At 39.6% G+C, this 24,987-nt stretch overlaps 1 protein-coding gene across 1 annotated transcript in view; it reads left to right on the plus strand.

Annotated features, from left to right (window-relative positions):
- Nucleotides 1-24,987, plus strand: part of atrnl1a (attractin-like 1a) — a 341,974-nt gene that overhangs the window by 202,811 nt on the left and 114,176 nt on the right. The window contains exons 27-28 of the mRNA XM_080869803.1: nucleotides 3,473-3,534; nucleotides 16,763-16,841. Coding sequence (XP_080725929.1) covers nucleotides 3,473-3,534; nucleotides 16,763-16,841 — 141 coding nt within the window. The remainder of the gene's footprint in view (nucleotides 1-3,472; nucleotides 3,535-16,762; nucleotides 16,842-24,987) is intronic.

Below are 24,987 nucleotides of genomic sequence, written 5' to 3' on the forward strand. Positions count from 1 at the left end.
TGGTTGGTATGAACTATGCCTTGTTCACAACAACTTTCTTAGGGCCTTAATATAATCATTATGTAATATCCTGGAGGTTTGAAAATGCAAAGAAAGCTATTCTAAAGACATAGGCGTTCATTAATCCACAATAAGACAAACAGTTTACAAATGGAAGAAATGTTGGGCTGTTGCTATTCTGTATACGGGTGAAGCTCTGTGGATGGTGAAGGAGAATTTGAAGTTTTTGGCAAAAATGCACAAAGTTCCTTTAAGAAAAGAGACACTGCCAAAAACTGACTGAGAAGCATGGTGGATGCAGCATCATGGAATAGTTGTTTGGCTGTCTTGCAATCACTGTGGGATCAAAGAATTAGAAATGACATTAGGACATGTTGCACAAGAACATCTGGGCAGCAGTTCCTTAAGCTTATGAGCGCATTCTGTAGGTGATCTAATTAACCTTCCTGCCTTCTTGGGACCTTTTTGTGCCACTGCTATGTGTTAAATGGCTGCCATTTCCACTGTGTTCAGTGGAATATCACCAAACTTGCCACAGGATAGTTTTTACCTGTCAATGTTAATATTCCAGTGTGAATTCCTTAAATCAGCCTAAAATGGCTGAGCAGCAGAAATCCCCACACCCATCACCCTGGGGACCATTTTCTGCCCATTGACTTCCATTATAAACGCTATTTTTCAACCCCAAATTATCATCATATGATTTTATTTTTTCTTCTTTTCTTGGATGTCAATGAAGACTCAGGGCCTTGAAGTTTTAATTTTTAAATTGCAAAAAAAATGCAAAAAAAATAATGGCAGGTCAAAATGTATGTTGGTGCCAATCTTTGGTCCATCTAAAGGCCTACTTATAATGACAATCACATATTACTTCAACTGGTTTTTTGTGGAAATATTTAGTTTCGTTTTTTGGTTTTTGGGGCTTATAACACAGGGCGCTCATGTAATAACACTGGGATTTGAAGGGTTAAAACAACTAAAATATAATTAAAACTTTACATGAATATTTCAGGGAGAAGTAGTTTTACAAGGTTGGCTAATTTAAAGTGGAATAAAATATGGATATATGGTCTTTTTATGGCGTGGCTGAGAATGGTCCCTAGGGTGATGGGTGTGAGTTTTTTAAAGGATGGCAGGAGGGTTAAACAATAAACCAAACCAAAGTAAATATTCAACAGAGTGCTTGAGAGAGAACTAAATTTAAGTTTTGGAAACTCCAAAGCAAGTCACTAACTTTTACCTAATTTAGACGTCTGTGGAAATGCCTGCTGTGTGCCATCAAGACATCAGTTGATGATGTGGAAGTGTCAGAAGCAATTTTAGGCTAAATCTGATGAAGGCTATTGCTGTTAAAAGAGGACCTAAAGGTTTCAAGGCTACAATTTGCATTTGTTCAGTAAAACCATTAAAAAAAGCTTTTTATTTATGTTAATGTCAAAATAGCAGCAAATACAAACACATTACGTGTTGAGGTGTTGAAAAAAACTCCTTTGTGAAAAGGTTTTTAATTGGCAGTCATCTTAGTGGGACTTTGACAAATCAATTGTTGTTTGGTCTGCTGCTGTGCAACTTTTCAGTTCTCCATTCTTGTATTTTCTTAACCAAGAATGCTCACTTTCTTAAATGTAACCATATTTTAAATGAGTGGATAAGACATTGGGAAACACCATTAGTAACAGTCATACTGGTTGAGCTTGGAAGAAACTGACAGGTAATCAGTTTTCCTGTGAAGCAGACCTCCTAATTGAATTACTCCATTTAATTACTAAATGGATCAAAGCTCTAAGATGGTCATTACAATTCTTAGACTTTACTCTTAGTTTTCTACGAAACAATAGCAGTGATTTTGCTCAGTGCACTGGCACACCAATACTTGCTCTAAGATGATGACTACTACTTTTCCCCAGTACTTCTGTACTGGTTGTGCTGCTGGCATGAAATCATAAGTGAAAACAAACAAACCACCAACCAGTAGCCGTCAGTAAATTTGTGCTGTTGAGAGTTTTACTTTTGTACACCAATATTCCTTTTGTTTTTTTTGTTTTTTAAATTATCCTCATTAACTGCTCGTCTTTGGTTGACTTGGTCATTTGGTCATTTATCTTAGAGCATTGATCCATATGAGGAGTCTTTGTGCCTTCTAACTGTAACTGAAATATCAGCTTTTTGTTGTCCCTGCAGGACAGGAAAGTGAATGGAAAATCAATTATTTTTGTAATAAATAATCCTCTTAACATGATGGATTTTTATGACATAGACTGCAGTGGCTTTTCAAGAGTTTTCATATCTGAGAGCCAAAACTGTACTCTGAAGCCAGAAGGCACATCTTACATAGACACAGAAAAACACACAGTAAACTCACACAACTGTTCATAAACACGGATTGTATTGAGTTACAGAGTGAGGGATGAGATGAGGTGAGAGGTGAGGATGGCTTTCATGCTGTTAGGAATATGTGTGGGTGTGTATGCTGATGAAACGAGTGGAAATATAGATAATACATCTTTTAATATTGCAAAAACAGTACAAAAATGTGGCTCATTTAAACATGCACAAACTAGATGAAGTTTTTGGCCACTTTAAAAAGGGCATATCATATTTTTTTAACTTTATGAGCCTTAATTAGTATAGCAGACATTGGAAACATAGTAAATTGGAAGCTTGGGTTTCCACAAGCAATAAAGAAACATTGTTTGATAATCAGCCAGGATGTTGTATTCACTAATATGGAATTGTGCTTTTCTTTACTGAAATATAGAATAATCTGTTAAAGTTAAACCAGTTAATATCTGCATGGTTGAAGACAAGCGGAAAAATCAATTACCAATAATTACAATAAATACACAGTGTGCATTGACTGAGTCGACATGTTTTATATCTGTGGCTTTGAACACCAGAGTGTCACACACTGCACCAGCATCCCAGAACAGAGAACATGATGGATGATGCAGCCAGTTGATTTAGTGGAGCTATAGCATGCAGTAGGTTTGTCAAATTTCAATTGTTGAACAAAGTGCTGCAGAATACCGAAGAACACAAAAGGCCAGAAGCTTTTAGTCACAGGCTAATCTTATAATAACCTGCAACCCATACGGTGGTGCATCACATTGTATTCTTTGTGTTTGTGTCATGTTTGAATGTAAAAGGCAGGAATAAAACCAATGGTTTTTTGTAAGAGGTCTGAATGCTGGCTTTGGATAAAGAAAGATGTTTAACAGATACTGTTTTAGTTTCCAGTGTTCTGTAAAAGGAGCAATAAAAAAGCAGTGCAGTGACTTGTGTCGATTTTAGTCTGTGTTGTTCTTACATTTGCAGGAAGAAGTTTTGTTGGAAAAAGTTCCAATCACAAATGGGAGGAGAAGAAAATCAGCATTTTAACTGCTGTTCAAAGGTCATATAGAGGCAAAAAGTCAAACTTGTACATTTTGCACTAACCTCTTGCACTCTCTTTCCCTTTCTTGTCTTGTCTCAGATTGCTTTCTCTCAGCACAACAGCATCATGGACCTGGTGCAGTTCTTCGTTACCTTCTTCAGGTAAGTTTTTTTTTTTTTTTATTGTTATATTTACTTATTTACTAACTCTTTCATGCCGAGCACCTTGTAGGGCTTTTGCTGCTCAGTGGTTCAGCTCCCAGAAGATCTTTGCTCAACTGAGCTCTAACCTGAAGTCACAAAGTTACAGTAGGAGGCAGCAGCCTCAGGAAAGACACTTCACCCTCAGCAGCTGTGTTACCTTCTGCAGGAGAAGTGTGGGTTGCTAAGAAAGAGCATGGATGCACAATTGATTGAAACATAATTTTATCTTGAAGAAAACCTGCAGGATTAATAAGATGAAGGGTTTTGTTTGTATAATGTATAAAGTTGCTGTGCTTGCTCTTAAAAGAATCATTTCGCGAAATCTTAATACTTAAAAAATTTAGGTTTCATGAAACAAAAAACTTTAAAAAGTATCCAAATGAGTTGCTTTGACCTGCAAATCAGCTAATTAGTGGGCTCCCAATCTTTGAAAAACCAGTGCATTATTAATAAGCTCATAAGAATTTTATAGTTGTTTTTCATACCTTCTCACTCACTTGAATTGAAGAAAATATATGAATTTCATATCTAAACTCAAAATGCTGAAACCTAAGAATCCAGTGAAATTAACTATGAGTTTTTCCTTACTATATTTGTTATGTTTCTCTTATTATAATAAAGCCATCATAGCAAGTGAGGAAACTTTCACTAAAAGATTAATTTATATAGTAATATTTATGACATACTTGCCCTTGGTATACTTTTTATTGCATACGTGTAAGAAGACTATAAGTGTACACTATTTGTGTCCAGATGGTTGATTCTTCATAGTCTTTAATCATCTCTGGGTTGTTAAAAAACACATTATAAATACAATAATAGTGGTTATAACAATGACGATAAACAGCTAAATAAAACACGAAGAAATGAATGTAGGTTTGTTAACAGCTCACGTACCTTGTAGTTCACTAGTGCACATGCATGTCTTTTTAAAGTAACCGGTCATCAACAGCCATCAAGTTGAGAATCACAGCTTCTGGGATATTACTGAGCACTTCCATTCAGTGCAATTCTTTCCTTCTAAAATTAAGTTTTTCAAGGCTAAGTGTAAAAAGAGTGACCAGAGCCACAGAAATAACTCGTCATTTCCTTTTCTAGTTGCATTATAGTCTTTCATGTGGGAGAGTATTAAAGATTTCCCACTACCAAATTACCAGTACTTGGATGACAAGCTTTGATCCAACTGTGTAAAATAGACTTTCTGGCAACTCTCTAGAGGGTAGGCCTAAGAGGAATCATCTTTTGTATTGCTTAATTTATTTTTTATTTTCCACTAAGTTCCAGGAAATCCTAAGAACCTGGAAATCAATTTACTCCCCAGAAGCAGCAAAAATATGTTCGCCTCTCAGAATGCCACTTAATGCACAGATGAGGTTTTACCATGTTTAACTATATACCTTGATGATATTTGACATGTGTTTGTTCAGACAGTTTGAACTGAAACAAATGCAAACATACATATAAATAAAGTGTATATGTAGGCGATCGTGGCTCAAGTGTTGGGTGTTCGTCTTGTAATCGGAAGGTTGCTGGTTCGAGCCCCGGCTCGGACAGTCGCGGTCGTTGTGTCCTTGGGCAAGACACTTCACCTACCGCCTACTGGTGATGGCCAGAGGGGCCGATGGCGCGATATGGCAGCCTCGCTTCTGTCAGTCTGCCCCAGGGCAGCTGTGGCTACAACTGTAGCTTGCCTTCACCAGTGTATGAATGTGAGAGTGGTATTGTAAAGCGCTTTGAGGGGTCCCAAAAAGCGCTATATAAATGCAATCCATTATTATTATTATTATTATTATGAGAAAAAAACAGAATTTATATAATTCTAATGAGTTTGGGAATCAATATTTGATATGATCACCTTTATTTTTCAACATCGCCTGAAATCTTTTTGGCAAATTTTCATAATTCCATTAATTCTGACAAGATCCCCAACACTACTGCCTCAAATGCAACCCCAAACCATGACAGAGCCTCCTCTACATGCTTTACAAATGGTTGTCATAATCAGTGCTGTACCTCTCTCCTGACCTACTCCAGGAACCAAAATTTTCTGATTTGGATTAATCACTCCATCAGATCTGTTGCCACTGATCTTCATTCCAGGTCTTGTGTAGTTTGCCATACCCCACTTTTTTCCTCTCCATTTCTCTTCCTTATGAACTTCTTGACAGCCACGTTTCCACTGAGATTTTGGCAAACAGTAGATGGATCAACCAGGTGCCAAGGACCAGGTGCATCGCTTAGGCCCTGTGTCACATCTTTGCTGGATTTGTTTTCCAATTTCTTAAGGACAAGACTTTCTGATGTTATTCATCTGCTGTAGTTTTTTTGTCCTCCACTTATCTGGTTTCCTCAAAATTTTTAATGGCACACTGCACATATGCTGCCTGTTGTGGTGAGATTGGGTGCCAAATGTTCATCTAAAAGCTCTTTGGAATCATCTTCCTGGTGCAGAAATACGATTTATAGCTGTAAAACTATGTTTCCCCTGTTACTTGTAATTTTTGGTTTTCTGGAATTAGTTTTTTTGTTGCTTGTTAGACTACCTGCCTCACTCTAATAAAAGTTCATTGTCCATTTCTTCATTCTGTCTGCAAGTCTGCATTTGGCTCCACATTATCCACACATTATGATAACTATCCGGTCGTTAAGTGATGACGTGACGAATCCTACTTCCGGGCCTAAAGTAGTCTGTGTTTAATATGGCTTTTGTGTTGTTAACATGTTTAATGTTTTGTATTTTCTTCTATTTAATCTCAAAAAACTCCTAAAACAGTCAGTGATCACTGTTGACCTCCCTCGGCTTTTATTACTGCTAATCATTTATTTAAGCTCAGTTTTTAAAACCTTAGGCTGTAGCTACAGCCCAGCCCATGCAGCAGTATATGAATGACTAACCTCATATTGTGGATGGATTATCTCAGTTGTTCTCCTGGCTGAAGTTTGGTCCTTTTACAGCATCCTGCCATGCGATTACATTTGTTCCTGACCACCGAGAACACTCACGCTAACTTTTATCGAGTGGAAAAAAAGTTAGCTTGTGTATATTATGCTAACATAGCTGTGTCGCTAGCGGTCACGTAGCACATCATTATATACCAGCTAGCAAAACTTCAGTAACCCTACAAACGTCACTGCTGTTTAGTTTTCTGTCTTCATTTACGTTGGAAGTGATAACAGAGCTGTACGTTTTAATTTGTTTCCAAAACCCCGCAGTCAGAACATGCTATATTGTATTTATTTTATTTTTATTTTTTTTGTGTCCCGTTTGGATCTTTAGCCATCAGAATTGTTGTCTTGAGGCCAAGAAAGATGCCAAGCGGATTTATTTTACCAAGTGGATCATCATGGCCTTGCCATATTGGTCCATTTGATTGACCTTTATTATAATTATGAATTTATTTTATTTTCAGTTGCTACAAACGGGACAGACATGACTGGGGGATAGGACAGGGAGAAAGAATGAAAGAAAGAGAGGGAGAGAAAGAAAACCAAAGGGGAGAAGAGACGGTGAGAAGGGGGGGGAAGAAAGAAAAAAACAAACAAACAAACAAAACACCTGGATCACCTGTATGGAGAAAAAAAACAGAAGAGAAAGCAAACAACAAAGAGCAACATAATAAAAAAAACATCACCATCACAATAAACTAGCTAGCAGTAGATACTAAATAATAAACAATGTTGTGCAGCATGCAAGATAGACAGCGCACAATGTGCTTTGAGGCAGCAGCCAAGAAAGGCTGTGAACACACGTGTGTACACCTGTTTGCACACCTGTGTGGATCAGCATGCTTGTATTCCAAAGGTTTCTCCATGTAATGATCTGCTAGGGAGTGTGGGGAGCCATAGCCCCGTCCACCAGGGTATGAAGCAGGTATGGAGGAGATCCAGGCCCCAGATATCCAGAGGCCCCAGAGTACAAGGACCCGAGGAGGACCACCAAAGGGGGGGGGGACCGTGCCACCCTCCTGGGAAGAGCTGAGTAGAGCCCCAAATACACCGACCATCCTCTGGATGCTGTAAAATGTGCCCACCCCCAAGGCCCTATATGTGTGTGTTATGTGAGAGTGTGAGTAATGTGGATGTCTAGGTTGCAGAATAAAATTGAGGCACAGGCGGCCAGAAGGGGACAGAGGGGGAGTGCCTCCCTGCACCCTCGTGACATACCTGCACCCCAAGCCCTGCGTGTGTGGGTGGGTGACCCCAGTGGGCACCCCCACACTCTGGAACCCACCAGGGCAAGGGGGCCCAGGCCCATCCGGACCGGGGCCCGCAGCTATATATAGCTATATTGTATTTAGATAGAAGCTAGCGAGCTAACTCCCTGCTAACTTCTAACTCCGTTAAATGTCATAAATTCCGTTTTCATGGATGCCTGGATGTTAAACTCAATTGTTACACCTGGTAGAGCAGAACACTGATCATTTTATTAAAGATGAAAGACTTTAGACAGTTTTTCAACTCTCAGTAATGCCATAGTGATCGTTTGATATATGGACCTGCAGCGGAGCTTAGGCCCAGACACGGCTAGTGACGTCAGACTTAACGACCCGATAGTAGAAAGGCAGTGTTCAGCAGCCAGTCTAGCAGTATATCATCGTTGATTATGCACACAAAAAAAGTCAAAAGATAGAATGAGTTTCACATTTACACATTAATCAGCTTAAAGCAGCAAGAATACAGATGATGGGAAGCTACATGGGATGAAATGTCTTGCTTACCCATCTTGTTTATTTGTCTATATACAGTAGAGCTTGCTGTGGACATTTAAAGGAATCAGCACAAATAGACATGAAACAGGACAACATCCTGCTGTCTGTGCATTTTCCTTTATCTTTCTGAGGCAGGACGTTGTTTAATAATATTATTATTGCTTTTTGTTGTTTAAGATAAATGGAAATAATTAAATCCAAAAATAATTTCCATTCCATCTATGGTTTTCCTTTACAATAACTCCATTAGAAAACACACAGCCAGTCATTTTTATTTTTCTATTTTTGGACTGGGTGAGAGTCGTTTGTGTTACAGCTCATAGTCATGCAGACCCACACTGGATCTAATGAGACTGTTTTGGGAAAGATGTCTGGAATGAGCTCTGCTGTCTTCAGGCAAGATTCTGCCACTCAGCTCTGACGTCGGACAAGTGTGTGTCTCTGTTTGTGTTAGTGCGTGTGTGTGTGTTATTTCCTGTATATGTTCACATGTATCCTCTTTCCTGTGTTCATGCTTGTGTGTGTGGGAGTGTGTGTCACTATGCAGCCATGTGGGGAAGTGAGACGTTTTGTGCCCAGGGCCGGCTTCTGGACATCGGTGACCTTTAGGCCAGCATAGAGAGATGATGTCACCATTCAGGGACAGTGTCAAGTTTTGCCGGGAGAGTTTCTTGCATGTGTGTATGCATGTTAGTTACTGCTATGTTGATGAGTTGCTCTCTTCTGCACTGCAGACTTGAGAAAAGGATATGTGCTAAAACAAGGGGACTTTTCTTTCCATTGTTGGTTTATTTGCAGCATGTTATATAATGTGATGTGCATTTATTTTTCTTTAAGTTGTGGTGAGTTCATTAAAGGGTTTTGAGCAGCAGTTTTTGCCAATGTTGAACCGAAAAGCAAACAGACCATCCCGTTCTCGTTCCCATAACGAGGTGAACAATGTGGCCTTTGTGTCTGTGATATTGGGTTATGAAATAATAAGACTTGTTACCACTATGCCAACTCTTGCCACAATGCCAACATTCCCTGCTGAGTTTGGAAGTTTGTTCACTTACAAATGTATGAAAAGGCTCTGCGGTAGCTTCATTGTTAAGTAGAGAGACAGAATATTAACTAGATCCAGACACATAACATTACATAAAAGTTATAAACGGCTGTGTGCCCATCTGCCATTACACAATAGACATACATTGTAATATACTTTGCATAATAGATTACAGTCAATCAGTTACAGATAATACTGATCTCAGCTTGTGTGAATAAAGCACACCTGTACACAGAATCACCACCATCATTGGCAAGACCAAAGAGTTGTCAGATGATGTCATGGACAAGATTGTAGATTCTAAGGAAGAAGTTCGGAGAACTGTTGGTTATTCAGAAATGGAATAAATGCAGAATGACTATCAATTTCTCTTGGGCTCATACGTGAGGATGATCATGAGAGATGGTAGATCAATCCAAAACTACACGGGAAGATGCTTGTTAAAGTTCTGAATGCAGGTAGGACCAAAGTCACCAAGAACACCTGCTGTGTTTGAAGGAAGATAAATGCTAAATATGATCCAAAGAACACCATGGCCACAGTCAAGCAAAGAGGTCAATCTACGTTGCTCACGAGCTCTGGGTAGTAACCGAAAGAATGAGGTTGCGATACAAGCAGCAGAAATTAGTTTCCTTTGAAGAGTGGGTGGAGTAGAGCCACTGCTCCTCTACATTGAAGGAGCCAGTTGTGGTGGTTTGGGCATTGGACTAGGATGCCTTCTCAATGCCTCCTAGAGGTGGTTTTCTGGGCATAGCCTACTGGGAGGAAGCCCCGGGGCAGACCCAGGATTCTCTTTAGAGATTAGATCTCTGTGTTTTGAAAAGTGAACTACTTCAGCTGGGAGGTAGGGGTGGGGCAGTGTGTTCCATCTATGCTGTATGAAGTTGTGTGTAAAACTGAAAGAGGTGAAAACTGTTCGGTATTGGATGGATTATCTGTTCAGAGATTAATTGTTAGTTATTAGTATCTGAATATTTTTTGACAACACTTTAGGGTAATTGAAGAAAAACTAAGAAGTCTGATAAATGAAATGCAGTCTATCGTCAAATGTTGTCCTTACCATGTCCACATGCGGTGCTGTAGATTCTGAGTGTGTCACAAGTCTGGACTTCTTGGCTTGTGTTGCAGTGTGCAAGTACCAAAGAGCCTTAGTCATGACTCTCATTTTGTGTGTGTATGTGGGGGGTAGCCTTTAGGCAGAAGGCAGAGTGATGAGATGCAGTCTGGCAGTGGGAATGCAGAGAAAATTGAAAGATATGCAGCTAAGGCAAAAATCAGGACTGAAAGTAAATATTGAACATGTATCTGCATGTCAGTTAGTGATCTGATTTACCCAGATTACTTATTACCCTAAAAATACATTTAATTTCTATCTCTGCAATAACCACTCCAAACTTCTAAAAAGGGTTCAACAGCTTTAAATTCGGTTTAGGCAATCAAATCTCTCGGTTAAGGCTGGAGAAAGATTGAGTTCTGGGCCAACACTGCTTTGTGCATGACAGTGATCTACAAACATCCGTTGAGTATTCAACAGTTAATTCAGTAATTGAGCAATTAAGTGTCCTTCAAAATCAATTGAGGCAAATTAGTTATAAACATATTTTGTCAGAGATAGGTGATGGAACCTGGCCTCCATTGCTGCCTGAAGAATTGTGTGACAGTGTGATGTGAAAAGGCATCATGTTTCTTTCAGCATTGCTGGTCAAAAATCCACAACAGTCTTATCATATTATAATTAATGTAAATGTAGAAACTGTGGTGCAGCCGATTAAGTAGAGTACTTTTACCCACTCAGAGTTGAATCCTGTATGAAGCCAAAAGCCTGCATGAAGCAGGCTTAATACAGAGGGGGAACTGCTGCAGGAGAAGGGCTGTCTATTTTCAAATCCTTAAGGGTTTTTATTTTTCAGTTCTAGATTTCTGCCTACTGCAGCTTTAATTATAGTCCAAAAATTTGAAGCAGAATCAAAGTTGGCGACATGAGGGCAGAGGGGAAAAGAGAAAAGACTGAAATGCTGCAGTATTAAACAATAGCTGGAGAAAAAGCTCAGCCATTATTAATTTTATGTGATATTTTGAAAGTGGCATCGTTTTAAGTGTAAATACAGTCTCGTAATGACTCATATCGATCTGTGTTGGATGTGCTTTTGAAAATTAGGCCCAGATGTTTAAAGACTCCCGGAGTAGTTGTAAAATTTTCTTCCACAAAGAATCTACAGTTTAAAAACTCTCCTCTCCTCATCTTCCCGTCTCTCCCACCCTTCATCCATCCTCCATGCACATTCTTTTTCATATCCAAATGAAGGAGAATGGCCATAATTAAACAGCATTTATGTTGCTCCTCTCCACAGTCTCAGATGCTAATTGGTGACACCGCAGCGCAGCTTTGTCCAATTACTCCCAGCTCTGACTCGCTTGATTAGCAATCAGTTTCATTCTCTCTCTTTTCCCCTAAAACAGCAGAGTCGCTACTCAGAAGTGAGTGGCTCATGAGACTCCCCGAAATTGCCCATGTCATTTCAAAATGACCACCATGACCAACATCCACTTCGAGTTAAATTCTCTGTGGTGTTCTCTTTGATCAAATATCTGGGTAGTGACCGAAAGAATGAGATTGCAGACAAGCGGCGGAAATGATCTTCGTCTGCAGGGTATCTGTGCTCAGGCTCAGGGTGAGGGTGCTTGCTCATTTGGGAGGGACTCAGAGCAGTGCTGAACTTTAGAGCAGCTGACTGAAAATCTGACTAGGTTGCCTCCCAGGTAAGGAAATTTGGACAGACCCAGGCATGGCTTTACATTCAAGTGCAGATAGCTACGAATTTAACTATTGATCTTTTCAGCATCGTCCCTAGTTACTAAATTTTTCAGATTTTACACTCAAGTCAGTATAAGGAAGCTGACTGAGTGGCAGTGGGATAAACCAGTGGTCCAACCTGCCAAATATTACGATAAATAATATAACACACAAGCACATCAGTGCATTTTTCCCCTTTCCTGCCATGAAAGATGACTGCTCTCTCTGTGGGCATAGTTCTTCAAGAGGCTTCTTTCTTTTAAAATGAGTGCTGGTTCACAGGGAACCGTTAGACAACCGACATTGTCTAACTTTGTAAGATATTTACCTTACAGTGTGGAGCACCTTGCACTCACTCACTCTTTTTATTTTTGCTTCACTTGCTGTTTGATTAGGTCTGGGCACCAAAATTATCAGGTTATATTTGCATGTTGAAAAGTGATAGTTACGGATTCCCAGTGGGAAATGCTGGTGTTCCATATGTGATTAATTGGAAGACAGACCAGATAACTTATTGCAGAGACCAAATGAGTCAACTTAAATGGTTTCATCCAGACTGTGCAGCACTTTGTAACTGTTTATTTTAAAGAGTGCTTTAAAAATAAATTATAATTCTTTCCTTTGCTGAAGTGCCAAAATCAAGGCTTAGAAACAAACAAACACACACATTGAAAACATTACAGTTAGAGAACCTGCAGCTTCTCTCTCATGACTCATGCCCTCAGCCTGTCCCTACACTTAGAGTTGATTTTCTGCTTTAGCAAATAGCACAGAATCAGAAACAACCTTCTATCTGTGGCCCATGTTAATTGACTATCTTATTGATTTTTTTCCTACCTTCAGGGGTTCAGATGATTCACTGTACTTCCCTGCATGTGTGTGCTCTTGTGTCTGTCGTATGAACTGTGCTTTTCTACATTTATTTGCCAAAGGCTGAGTCACTTAAAAAAGAAGGAATAAAAGCTGTGGGACCCAGAGTCATTCTTACACATCCCTCGGCTGTTTAATCGTTTCAGTTGTTCTTACCTGTAGCTGAACAGTCTTAAAACTAAACCTATCAAGAAGCTCAGTCGAGTGTTAACAAACCCACAGGACAACCCTATCCTCCCCTCTTCTTTCTCCTCCCTAATAATTGTAAGAGCCACAATTAGCCATTCTGCTTCATTGGTTAGATGGCTAAGCTCAGGCCCTGTGGCCCATTAATGGTGAGCTGAGGTAAAACAGATTAAATTGGGAATCATGTGCCCGATTGAATCTGAGCCAGTGGAGTGTTTTTAGAATTTAGAGGATGGGAAATCATTGCAGTGGAGTTACTGAGTGTGTATGTCTTTGCAGTAATTATTCTGGTGAATAGTTGCTGTAATGGGGGTCCGGTACTATCCGGTGTGGGGGTTGTTGAGCCTGTGAAATCAGGATCATGTTATGCTGATGGTTCAAGTGGTTCTCCAGTTAGCTGTGAATACACCAAAAATAATGTTGTGTTGTGTCATTTAAAAAAATCAAGTTTGTCTAACTGGTGACCACTTAAGCCAATAAAACAAGCATTTTATGTTTATTATTATACAATCTTTGGGCAATGGAAAGACACAAAATACATATTGCATCAGTCTGTCATGTATTCACTACAACCACCTTTGTACTTCAACAAAGGCTGAACTCTTTGAGGCAAGCTTTTTTATAATTTATTTAAATAGCCTTCAGAAATGGTTCTCCAGACTTCTTGAAGGATTCAATTCAATTCAATTCAATTTCTTTATTGTCCCACAAGGGGAAATTAGTTTAGCAGCAGGAGGATAAGAACAAACAGAACAATACTATAAAACAATAATAACAATAATAATGATAGAAAATTCAAGGACAATTATTTGCCATTAAGGAGACAAGACGCAGTAGGGATAAAAGAGACCTGGAGTCTTTTAGTCCTCCTCGGAGGTACTCTAAAACGGCGGCCGGAAGGCAACAACTCAAACTCACTGTGAAGTGGATGGTTCACACAATTAATAATAGAATGAGCCTTTCTAAGCACATTTCTATGTTAGCTACCTCTTCCTTCTCTCTGTCAAGATAATTCCCCACTGCTTCAGTAATGACCGACCATGTGGGGTTTTTTTCCCAGATACGCTGTTTTGCATAGTATTGCATGATGGATTCAAATCTGACAGTACTTGTACGTGCTCCTAATTCCATCAGTTTTGACAAGAAAGCCACTGGTTGAAATCAGCCATGACAGAGGCACCACTGTGTTTTACAGATGGCTCTAGATACTGTTGTATCTGCCATACACACTGACAATAATTTGAAACACACGTGAAATTTGGATTCTTCACTCCCTATGACCCTTTGCCACTGATCTTTATTTTAGTTCTTCTGTACCTTAGCATACCGCAACCTTATCTCTTCCTTAAGAAGAACTTCTTGACAGCCACCCATCCACTATGACCATTTCTGAGGAGACTTCAGTGAACAGTAGAGGGATTAACTGAAGGTCAAGCTGCATCTCTCAAGTCCTTTGTCAGATCTTTGCTTTTTTCCCCCCAATTTTTTTAAGGACATGACTTTTATTTCTTCTGTTCTCCCCTTTTCTAGTTTCTCTTAACTTTTTTAAAGACAAAATGGTGAGAAACGCAGCGAATAGCTCTTTGGGAATCATCTCCATAGTACAAAAATACTATTTTATTTATTTTAGACTGTGCTATCTTTGGCTTTTTCATAGTTTCAACTAAAGGAACAGAAAAAAGTGTTTTGATGACAGGCTGGTAGTAATATAAAATCTAAAGATACAGTTAGTAATTGGCTCTTTGCTAAGCTGCCTGCTGCTTGAATAAGTCACAAATCATTGGTTCAACAAAAAAAAGTTCAGTGACTGAACTGAAAATCAGTGAAAAAGCAGCCAACGTCCAACAAAACTCTTAGATGGATGGATGGACGGATGGTCTATCAATCTTCTTCCAAGTATCCGTGGCCGGGTCGCGGGGGCAGCAGCTGGGTCTGTCCCATGGCCTCCTCCAGGTGGGACATGCCTGGAACACCTCACCCAGGAAGCATCCTTGTCAGATGTCCAAACCACCTCAACTGGTTCCTTTCGATGTGGAGGAGCAGTGGCTCTACTCTGAGCCCCTCCCGGATAGTTGAACTTCTCACCCTATCTGTAAGCGAGAGTCCAGCCACCCTTCGGAGGAAGCCCATTATTGCCGCTTGTATCCGCAATCTTGTTCTTTCGGTCACACCCACAGTTTGTGACCATAGGTGGGGGTAGGGATGTAGATTGAATAGTAAATTGAGGCTTCACATTTACACTCAGCTCACTTTGATAGACATTCAGAAAAAAAGTCTTACTCCTTGAGAACTAAATCTAAAGCCATGAAAGGTGACACAATACTTTTGGTCAGTACTGTAGGTGTTTGCACCATGTTTGTTTTAACCGAAGACATGAAAGACACTGTGATGCTAGATGAAAGCTTTCATAATCTGCAAAAGTCAGCAGCAAGAATCTTTAAAGTGGATGGTTTTCATCCAGCAGCAGCAATGAGCATCTTGTCCTCACCACCGGAGGGGATTTCCTGGTTGCGATGTCTCTGAATGCAACTGAAAAGTCAGTGGACTGAAGAGGCCATGACAGCAGTCTCCTCGCCACAATTGGTCTGAAAATGTCACGCTCATTACAACACTAATACCCTTTACAATGCTGTCATCTCCATACTGAGAGATGGGAGAGCACATGCACACGCACTGACACACACAGAAACAGATGAAGAGCAGGATTGTTTCGAAGCTGCTGTCCTCAGCACTTTCTCAGGGACTTCCTGTTGTTAAGTCTTTGGGTGTGCTTGTTTTGAGTTGCTGTCAGAAGTTCTGCTTGAGAGAGAAGCTTTGTGTTTGGCCTGATAACTTTGGCCTCCAGACATTGAACTTTGTAACAGAATGTGTGGATGTGTGTGCGCATCTGTGTGTAAATGAAACCTTGTTCTTTGTTAGAGAGCATCATGTCGCTCATTGCCCTCTTGCCGCCCCTTTTGTGTCCTAAAATCCCCAGCTGCCTGTGGTCGCTGCGGTTTTGTATCTTGCCACATATTTCTCAAGAATTCCTCTCTCCTTTTTAGCCTATGGTCTGCAAGAAATGGAGGTAAAGGGGAGGAAATTAGTGTGGAAATGCAACCATTTATGGTTGTATTTTTATAGTGAGAGCTTAAATGATTGTGTTATCCACAGATACTGGACGCAGGATAACCCCAACAAATAAAAAGAAAACATTAACAGCTGAAAAGCTAATTATAAGCATGAACACAATGATTTTTCTTTTGTTTCACTGACTATTTTGTCACCTTGAGTGATGTCAAGCACTTAGTTGTAATATTTTGACTAACAAGCAGAATAATAATAAAAAAAAAACAACCCATGTAGTCTCTTGGTTGAAAGCCATCTGTTCTGATTCGTGCCACATCAACTGCTGGTTACTTGAAATGCTAACATTTCTTGTATAACCTTTTATTCCTAGAAGTAAAGCGGTTCTTTAAATTGTTTCCATCTAATGCTGCCTGATGGGTTGTTGTTTTGTTTTTTTGCATATTCTTGTTCATGCACTACTGAGAAATCATTGATTTTGGATTGATTTATCATCTGTCTGTCTCCTCTGTCCAGCTGTTTCCTGTCGCTGTTGCTGGTGGCTGCTGTAGTTTGGAAAATCAAACAGACCTGCTGGGCCTCACGGCGTAGAGAGGTAGGACACATCTTGGATAATGTATTGCCTGTGTGTTTGTAATGCGTTTTTATGTGTGCCATTGTGTGCATATGCATTTGTATACATTACATGCAGAGCGTTGTCAAGCTGTGTGTGCACTTGATTCTGCTGCACAGAAACGCAGATGCAGCTGACACATCAAAGGGTAAACACTGATACTACTTCCCACCCACAAGTTGTGAAGGGTGGGTTAATGTCATGAGTACTGGAAGGAAAAAAAAAATCTCTCTGCTTAACGAGCATCGCCATGACGATAAACAAGGCCATTCCCCTTAATTAGTGCTCCTCATGAGCCAATTAACTCAGACGAAGTGATGCTAAACGGAGTGGAATAGAGTGATATATCACTTAAAGCCTGAACAGATGCCACATCATTTCATATTTACTTCTGACCCTCCTCCGAACACACTCGCAGACACATGCAAAAACAATTTAGGCTCCAAATCAATCCCATGCTGCGCTGTTTGACATGTTTTTTGGGGGGATTTTTGTTTTGTTTTTTAGCAGTAACCCTTATTCTCTTTATCACACTTTGTGTTTTATGTTTGTGTCATCAGGGAGGAATCACTGTTGGTTTTGGACAGCTGATAATAGTCTATTGTTACTAGTGTAATCCATAGATGTACCACAGGGAGCTATTGTGTTTAAATACACTTGTTGGTTCTTGCTCTTCCCCCTTTTCTCCTCCACTGCTGTTTTGTCATCGTGCAGAAAATGCTGATCTTTTCATTTGCAAATTAACTTTCCCCATTTAAATGATGACGACGTGTGTCTTTAAGATTTATGATGTTTCAAAAATGAATTGCCTTCAATTAGGACTATTCGTAATCTTCTTAAGTGGAGTAAACCTTTATGTTCAGTTAGTGACGTTTTTCTCACATGGTGTATGCAAAACTAATTGTTGTTTGGTTTTTACAGATTTTAATGAATAGAGTCCAGATTGCAGATTGAGCCAGTATGTGACTTTGAGTTTGCATTAGCGTCTCTGCCGAAGAGAAAAGCTTGAAGAACATTTCTGGTTGCAGAAAGTAAACAGAAAATATATATATATATAAAAACACAAAATAAGCTGCTAATTATGTACCTGAGACTCTAAAAGATGTGTGTGCTGAAAACTTTAACAGACTTGCTGTTTTTTTTAAACAGTCCAAACAAAATGAGCTCCCCTGCTGCTAATCAGTATAACAAACAGCAGTGTTGCAATGACAGTAAACTGGCATTAGCACACATCTGGCAGGCAAACGCTAATGAAGCAAACACGAAACACTGAAAACCGCAGTTCTTAATATAGCCACCAGAGGCTGTCTTCTAAAGAGAGTCAATCCCAATAAAGTCCAATGTTAAAGTGACTTTAAAGATGAAAGAACTATTTTTACAGCTTTATAACAACAGTATGTGTGGTGAATCTTTTATAACTCACCCCGTCTGTATCACTGTATTAAGGGGTTAGCGTTATGCGTGATTGGAGCCATGGCTGCTCTGAGGCCACTAGCTGTTTTCTGGGTATACCCTTAGCTAATTTGTGGTATTGTTGCCTTTTGGAGCATTTTGGGAGTGAAACTGTAGAATTTGCTTACATGTTAATCACCACTACTTCATAGATATGCGTCTTTGTGTTTATATTATGTACCAAGGTTGTTGGCATTAGGTAGTTACTTGAAGCGGCATTTAAATATTATAACTAAAAAATATTATTAGAAAATGGCATCACAGTGGTAGGACATATACAGTCTGATCATCCTACAGCTATAAAGCTGTAATAAACCCACCATGCTGTGACAAGGGGCAGAACAAGCTATGTTCAAGAGTAGCTCATTTTAAACGTGTGTGTGCATTTGTGTTTGTTTGTTGTTGTATATGTATGTATGTATATGTATATACATAGATAGATCATCAACTCATTGGAGTGTCCAGATAATGAATGCAAACGTTGCTCTGACCAAATCACTGCCAACACATTTCACACATGAGCCTGATGATAAATCAGTAATGTGTTTAACATCTGAAAAAAGGTGCTTACCGACAATCCAGTTGTTGTCAATTTAAATAGTCAGATTTTTGACCTTATCATCTGTCTTTAATATTTTATGTTGTGCAGAGTCTTTCCTGAGAAATGACAAGTGAAATATAGAGCTTGATATAAACATTGAGGATTCTTGAACAGCTTTGTCCTGTGTGTGTGCGCGCGTGTGTGCGTGCGTGTGTGTGTACTTACAGGTGTGTATGTTTCCAGCGCAGTGATTGTTTAGCCCTGTTTTATCAGTGTGAGGAGCAGTATGTTGGTTGCTGGCAGGCTGCTTGACACTCTGCTACAATATTTATGAGAGCTGGTCTCATATCACAGCACATTCGCAATGCTCACTGCACTGTTGGTTAATTTCCACATTTCTCTGTCTTTAACTGTGTGTCTCCCTCATTCTTCCTGAGGGCTATTTTCTTTTTACTGTCCTTTCCTCTGGATGATGGAGGATATAATAAGTGAAAAGTTGCACAGTGGAGAGAAATTATTGTTATTGGAACTTGAAAGATCCGGCTCAGTTTTCCTCCCATCATTATTTACAGTGCAGTTATATAAAATAAATTACTTCTTTAAGCACATGGTTAAATCAGAAAATTCTAATAGAATTAAAGTGCAGCATTCAAAGTATCAGGCAACAGCCATTTTTACAGCTAGTAGTGCAAGTAGTTACTGTCTACCACATGTATATAAGCAATGCATTCATTGTTTTTGGTAAAGAAGTTGGGGGTTTTCTGTAATACATGACCTCAATACTGACCTTAATCTGAAAAACAACAGATTAGTCTGTCAGTGACAAAATCTCATTTTCCTTCTTTAGCTCTAAGGGCCAATTGTGTCTTTTCTATTTTCCTTCAGATGATACCTGAAGCTTACAGATCAATCTCCAACCTCAATTTCCCACTGTATCATTTATGTCAGATGATATACGTGACTCTGAGACACACTTACTCACACAGATATAGTTCTAAGCTTCGCAAACTCAGTTTGGCTTCAGAAAACCATCAAGCAGAAAATTAACCAGGACAATCAATAGCGCTGATTTCTTTGTTTTTATGATTTCTTGGTGTTGATGTGTTTAGTGTCAACCTGATTATTAGAGAGATAAACTGCTGCTCCTTAAGGGGAGAGATGGATAGTACAGCCATGTTTATCTCATGTAAATTTTGCATTATATGAACTACAAGCTGATTGCTGAGCTGTTTGTGTGAGCCTTGTTGTAACAGGAATCCACTCAGTGGTCAATTCATTAGATACACTTTTTAATCTACCAATTAACGCAAATATCTCATCAGCCAATCACATGGTAGCAGCTTAATACATTGTAGACACGGTCAAGGTGAACTTCTGAACTTCAAACTAAGCATGAAAGTGGGAAGGTGATTTGTTATTTAAGTGACTTTGAACATGGTATCGTTGTTTCCAGACAGGCTGGTCTAATTATTTTAGAAACACACAACCACCTCTAGGGTTTAATAGTTTGAAAAAGAGAAAACAATCCAGTTCTCCTTCTTGATGCCAGAGTTTAGAAAAGAATGCCCCAACTGCTTTGAGCTGAAAGGAAGGGACATGAACTCGAAAAACACGTCTTACATCCAAAGTATGTAGAAGAGCATCTCTTGAAAGAGATGTGCTACAGCAGCAGATGACCACATTGGGACTGTTAGTATCAGCTAAGAACAGGAAACTGGACAGTAGAAGACTGGATAAACATTGCCTGGTCTGATGAGTCTTGACTTCTGCTGTGACATTTGGGTAATGGGCTCATAAACAACATCCTGCCTTGTGTCAGTGATTCAGGGTTCTAGTTTTGGTGGGAGGTTTTAAACACAACTGCTGCCTGAGTGTTGCTACTGACCATATCCATGTCCTTATGACCACTGTGTATCCTCCTTTGATGGCTAACACGCAGTGTCACAAAGGTCAAATCAACTCAAACTACGTTGTTGAACATGGCAATGAGTTCACTGTATTTAAATAGTCTCCAGAGTCAAATCTGGCAACTGTGTGATGCTACCAGGTCAATATAGACCGTGTTAGTGTGAGTGCTCGTGACAGTGTGCCCGGCTCACATTATGCTACCGGTCTGCTGACGTCACTCAGGACTAGGGCTTTTTGATATAACGATAACGATTATGGGGTGGCTGTAGCTCAGGTGGCAGAGCAGGTCAGCCACTAATCAGAAGGTCAGTGGTTCGATCCCAGGCTGCATGCCAAATATTCTTGGGCAAGATACTAACCCCATGTTTGCCTACTGGTGGTGGTCAGAGGGCCCGGTGGCGCCTGTGTCCGGCAGCCTCGCCTCTGTCAGTGCGCCCCAGGGCAGCTGTGGCTACAATGTAGCTTGCTATCGCCAGTGTGTGAATGTAGTGTAAAGCACTTTGGGGTCCTATGGACTAGAAAAGCGCTATACAAATGCAGGCCATTTACATATCGGATGACGATATAAAAACATCTATCGTTTCATTTTACACTATTGTTTGTTTCGTGGTGTCGCAAAATAAACTGTTTACGGCAATATTTTTCATCGTTCTGATGGTCACTGTACTGTCTATAAAGTTCTCTCTTTCTCTTATATGTAATATAACCACACTACTGACGGACAAGCGCCTGTTTTTATGCGTTGTGGTTAGCAACAACGACAACAGCATCGCGAGTCCTCTTGTTTATGTTCCACATAAACCTTTCACAATAAAGCTCAAGATCCTTTTGAGACTTTTCAAAATAAACTGAATTACGTAAAAGAGCAGATTATTTACGGATGAGAATTAAAAAAGAGCCGCCAGGTGCTAAAAAATAAACCTTAGACTCAAACGTTAGAACAGGCTTTTCCCCGCAGCACGCCGTGTAATAAATACTCACAAAGAAAACAGCGGCCGTTACAACTTATGTCTAAAAATGTATCGTTTCATGCATCGGTTAAAACACTCGACTCCAGCTACATGACGCGCAGCTGGAAACACTTCCCGCAAGACGAGCTGCCCGAGATTCACAGAATTTACAGGAAATGTTAAATTTTTGTGATTTATATCATTATCGGGACGATATATGTCTTATATCGCGATATGAGATTTTGGTCATATCGCACAGCCCTACTCAGGACTTCCATATGATATGGGTGTGACATAGATGTGAATATGCATATTTCAAAGAGAATTTTCTGACATCTTTCAACACATCTTTGTTTATAACCACCTTTTTAAATGATCAGGATTTACTGTGACTTAACATAAAACGAATTTATGAACTGAGCCATAATATAAAGATATTAAAAGTGTCAAGTCTGTCAGGTTGTAATACTAGAAAAAAAAAGTCTCTTTCTAGCTTTTCTGTGTGAAGTATCATCTGTTCATTGCTATCTCCCTCTCTCTGCTGCGCTCTCCAGAGAGCTGGTCTAGTGGGGAACCACAGCAGAAGGTGAAAATGGGATCTCTTCACCGTTAATTATGGATCACAACCAGCCACGAGACTACAGAGAAAACTGGATATTAATAGAGCTGCAGCTTTATGTTAATTGCTTTTTTCTCATACTTGTTTTTTATTACCAACAATCATTTTTGGATATGAGATCAAACAATCAAAAGCTACTTTGAAATTCTAATGCTGATGCGCAGAGACAAGCTGCGCACCATGTCTCTGGTTTTCCCTAATAGGGTTGCTCCTCTGAAGACTGTGTGAGTGTGTGTGTCTGTAGTGTGTGGATTTTTTGAAATCCACCACAGCTGATGCTGCCTCGCGGCTAGATAAATTAGTCAAATAAAAATGAAAAGCTAGAAAGATGGCCAGCCAGAAGGACAAGATTAAGGTCTTCTCTGCACCGCTGACACCCTTTCAGATGCCTTTTTTTAATCATTCTTTCCTCAAGTAGCGAAGTCATTTTTTAAACTCTTATTTGGCCTCATCAGAAAAGCAGAATTTTGTTATATGAATCTGTATGAACACTCTTATAGTGGAAACACGATATTTATGGGACAATACCTTGAAAAGGTCTTGGATTTGGTGATTCTAAATTGACCATGGCTCATGGTTATGTGCCTCCATGTGTTACCCTGCAACAGACTGACAACCTGTCTGGGGTTTACCCTGTGTCTTGCCCTATGATACCTGATAGGCTCACATTTTAACATATTTGGGCAAGAAAGTTACATGGCAAACCCTCCTTCCACTCGCTTAAAGCTTGGAATGGTATCTGATTAATGTTACATGCCTTCTGTTACCCATCCATCCATTCGCTTCTGCTTATCCTTTTTTTCAGCGTCGCGGGGGGCGCTGGAGCCTTTCCCAGCTGTCATAGGGTGAGAGGTGGGGTACACCCTGGACAGGTCACCAGTCTGTTGCAGGGCCAACACACAGAGACACAGACAGCCACTCGCTCTCATATTCACTCCCACATTCACACCTATGGGCAATTTAGATTAATCAATTAACCTATCCTCACAAATATGTCATGTTAATAGATATGTCACCAGAGTGCATGTTAGATGTCTGGCAGTTTTGGGATATTGAGGTCTGTCCAGGGCTTTGCTGTTGATCCCGAACAAGACCCCATTGCAGTTGTCCAGTGGGGTGGTAACAAAGGCATCGACGAGTGTCTCTGCTACAGAGTCAATAAGTGATGGACGAAGTCAGCGATGCTCATTTATTGGAAAAAAACTGCTTTATTGACAGATTTAATATAAGCCTGGAATGCAATGGATGCTGATGTGGTGCAACCGTCAGTGTCGAGGAGTAGAATTCCAGCCTTCGAGTAGGGCCTGGGGGGCCACAACCAGGAGTTCTGTTTTACTACTGTTGGGCTTGTGCTGAAGATTATAAAATTGGAGTATGTCTCAAGTGGCTATAGAAGAACTGCAATTTACTACATTCTTACCTTGGCTTCATATTTCAGCCCATATTTGAACATTTGCTAAAAGCAAGTCATAAAATGCCCTACGGTCTTTACTCCAAGTCGTCAAACACCAGTTTAACCCTCGGTTATCTTATGAATGTTCTGATGTAACACCTGTGGCTCTCTTCTAATGAAGTTGTGTTTTAATACTGCGAAGCCACACCCTAAGTTGATAAACAAGACACATTTACTCAAATATTAAATTGTAAATTTTAGCTGTCTTCTTAGCAGCATTTAAACCATCATCAAAACAAACAAACTGTCAAAAACCAGATTTTCAGCTGCTGATTCACATAATTATCTGATGCTATGATGATTTAGTTGCTGGCTTTATACTTCTAATACAGATTAAAACAAACTTTAATATCTGATTCAATTAAAAGTAAATTTTTACCGACTGTTTAAGGTGGAAATCAATAGAATATTACAAAATAACCATTTTTAATTAATAGGAAACCTTTTTGAACAAGTCTGTCTCCCATGTTGTTTTTATGATGATGTTAAAAGTCTGCCTTCACATTCTGTGCATCTGTCTCTCTACTCTATAAAAAACTGATTCTCATTTAGTTTATTGGTTTACTTGGTAGAGTATTTTTTTAAATTCACATCCCAGACAGATGTTGTCACTCTTCTTTGCTGATAAGTTATCCTGAAGACTTTATTACTTTGCAGCACAGCCGGTTTCTGCTTCTGAATCTGAGCATCGCTCTCCCTTTAGCTGACGGTGCCCCCTGACCTCTGCAGTCTTCACTACAGCGGCTCCACCTCTCACATTAATTTTCTTAAATTAGATGTTTGCACTCCCCTTGCATGAGGCAATTAACATATTGTGTCATTTTTCCTCTACACTCATTAAGGAATTATACTCAGAGATGCTCCACTCCAAATTACAGGAGGGTGAAAATTCTGTGCATAATGAAGAAGAAGCAAGCCATGCTTACATTGATTAAAACTTACATTGATTAAATGTAAGTTTTGAGGCTGTTTTGTTTGTTTAGAACTTGTCAGTGCTGCACTGCAACCAGCAAGCTGGCTTATGGAGCTAATTATGCTGCTGTAAATGCTTTCCTGAGGTCTCTTACTGTCTAATTTCAATGGCAAGATGATGAGTCAAAGGTGCTTAAGCTAATTTTAATGACAAGATTGTGTCAATATTATGGCGCTGTGAGCCAGAAGCCATTTATTACCAAAGTAAGTAAGTCAAGTTTAAAATATAATAA

This window comes from Rhamphochromis sp. 'chilingali', assembly GCF_963969265.1.
Source record: "Rhamphochromis sp. 'chilingali' genome assembly, chromosome: 20".
NCBI lineage: Eukaryota > Metazoa > Chordata > Actinopteri > Cichliformes > Cichlidae > Rhamphochromis > Rhamphochromis sp. 'chilingali'.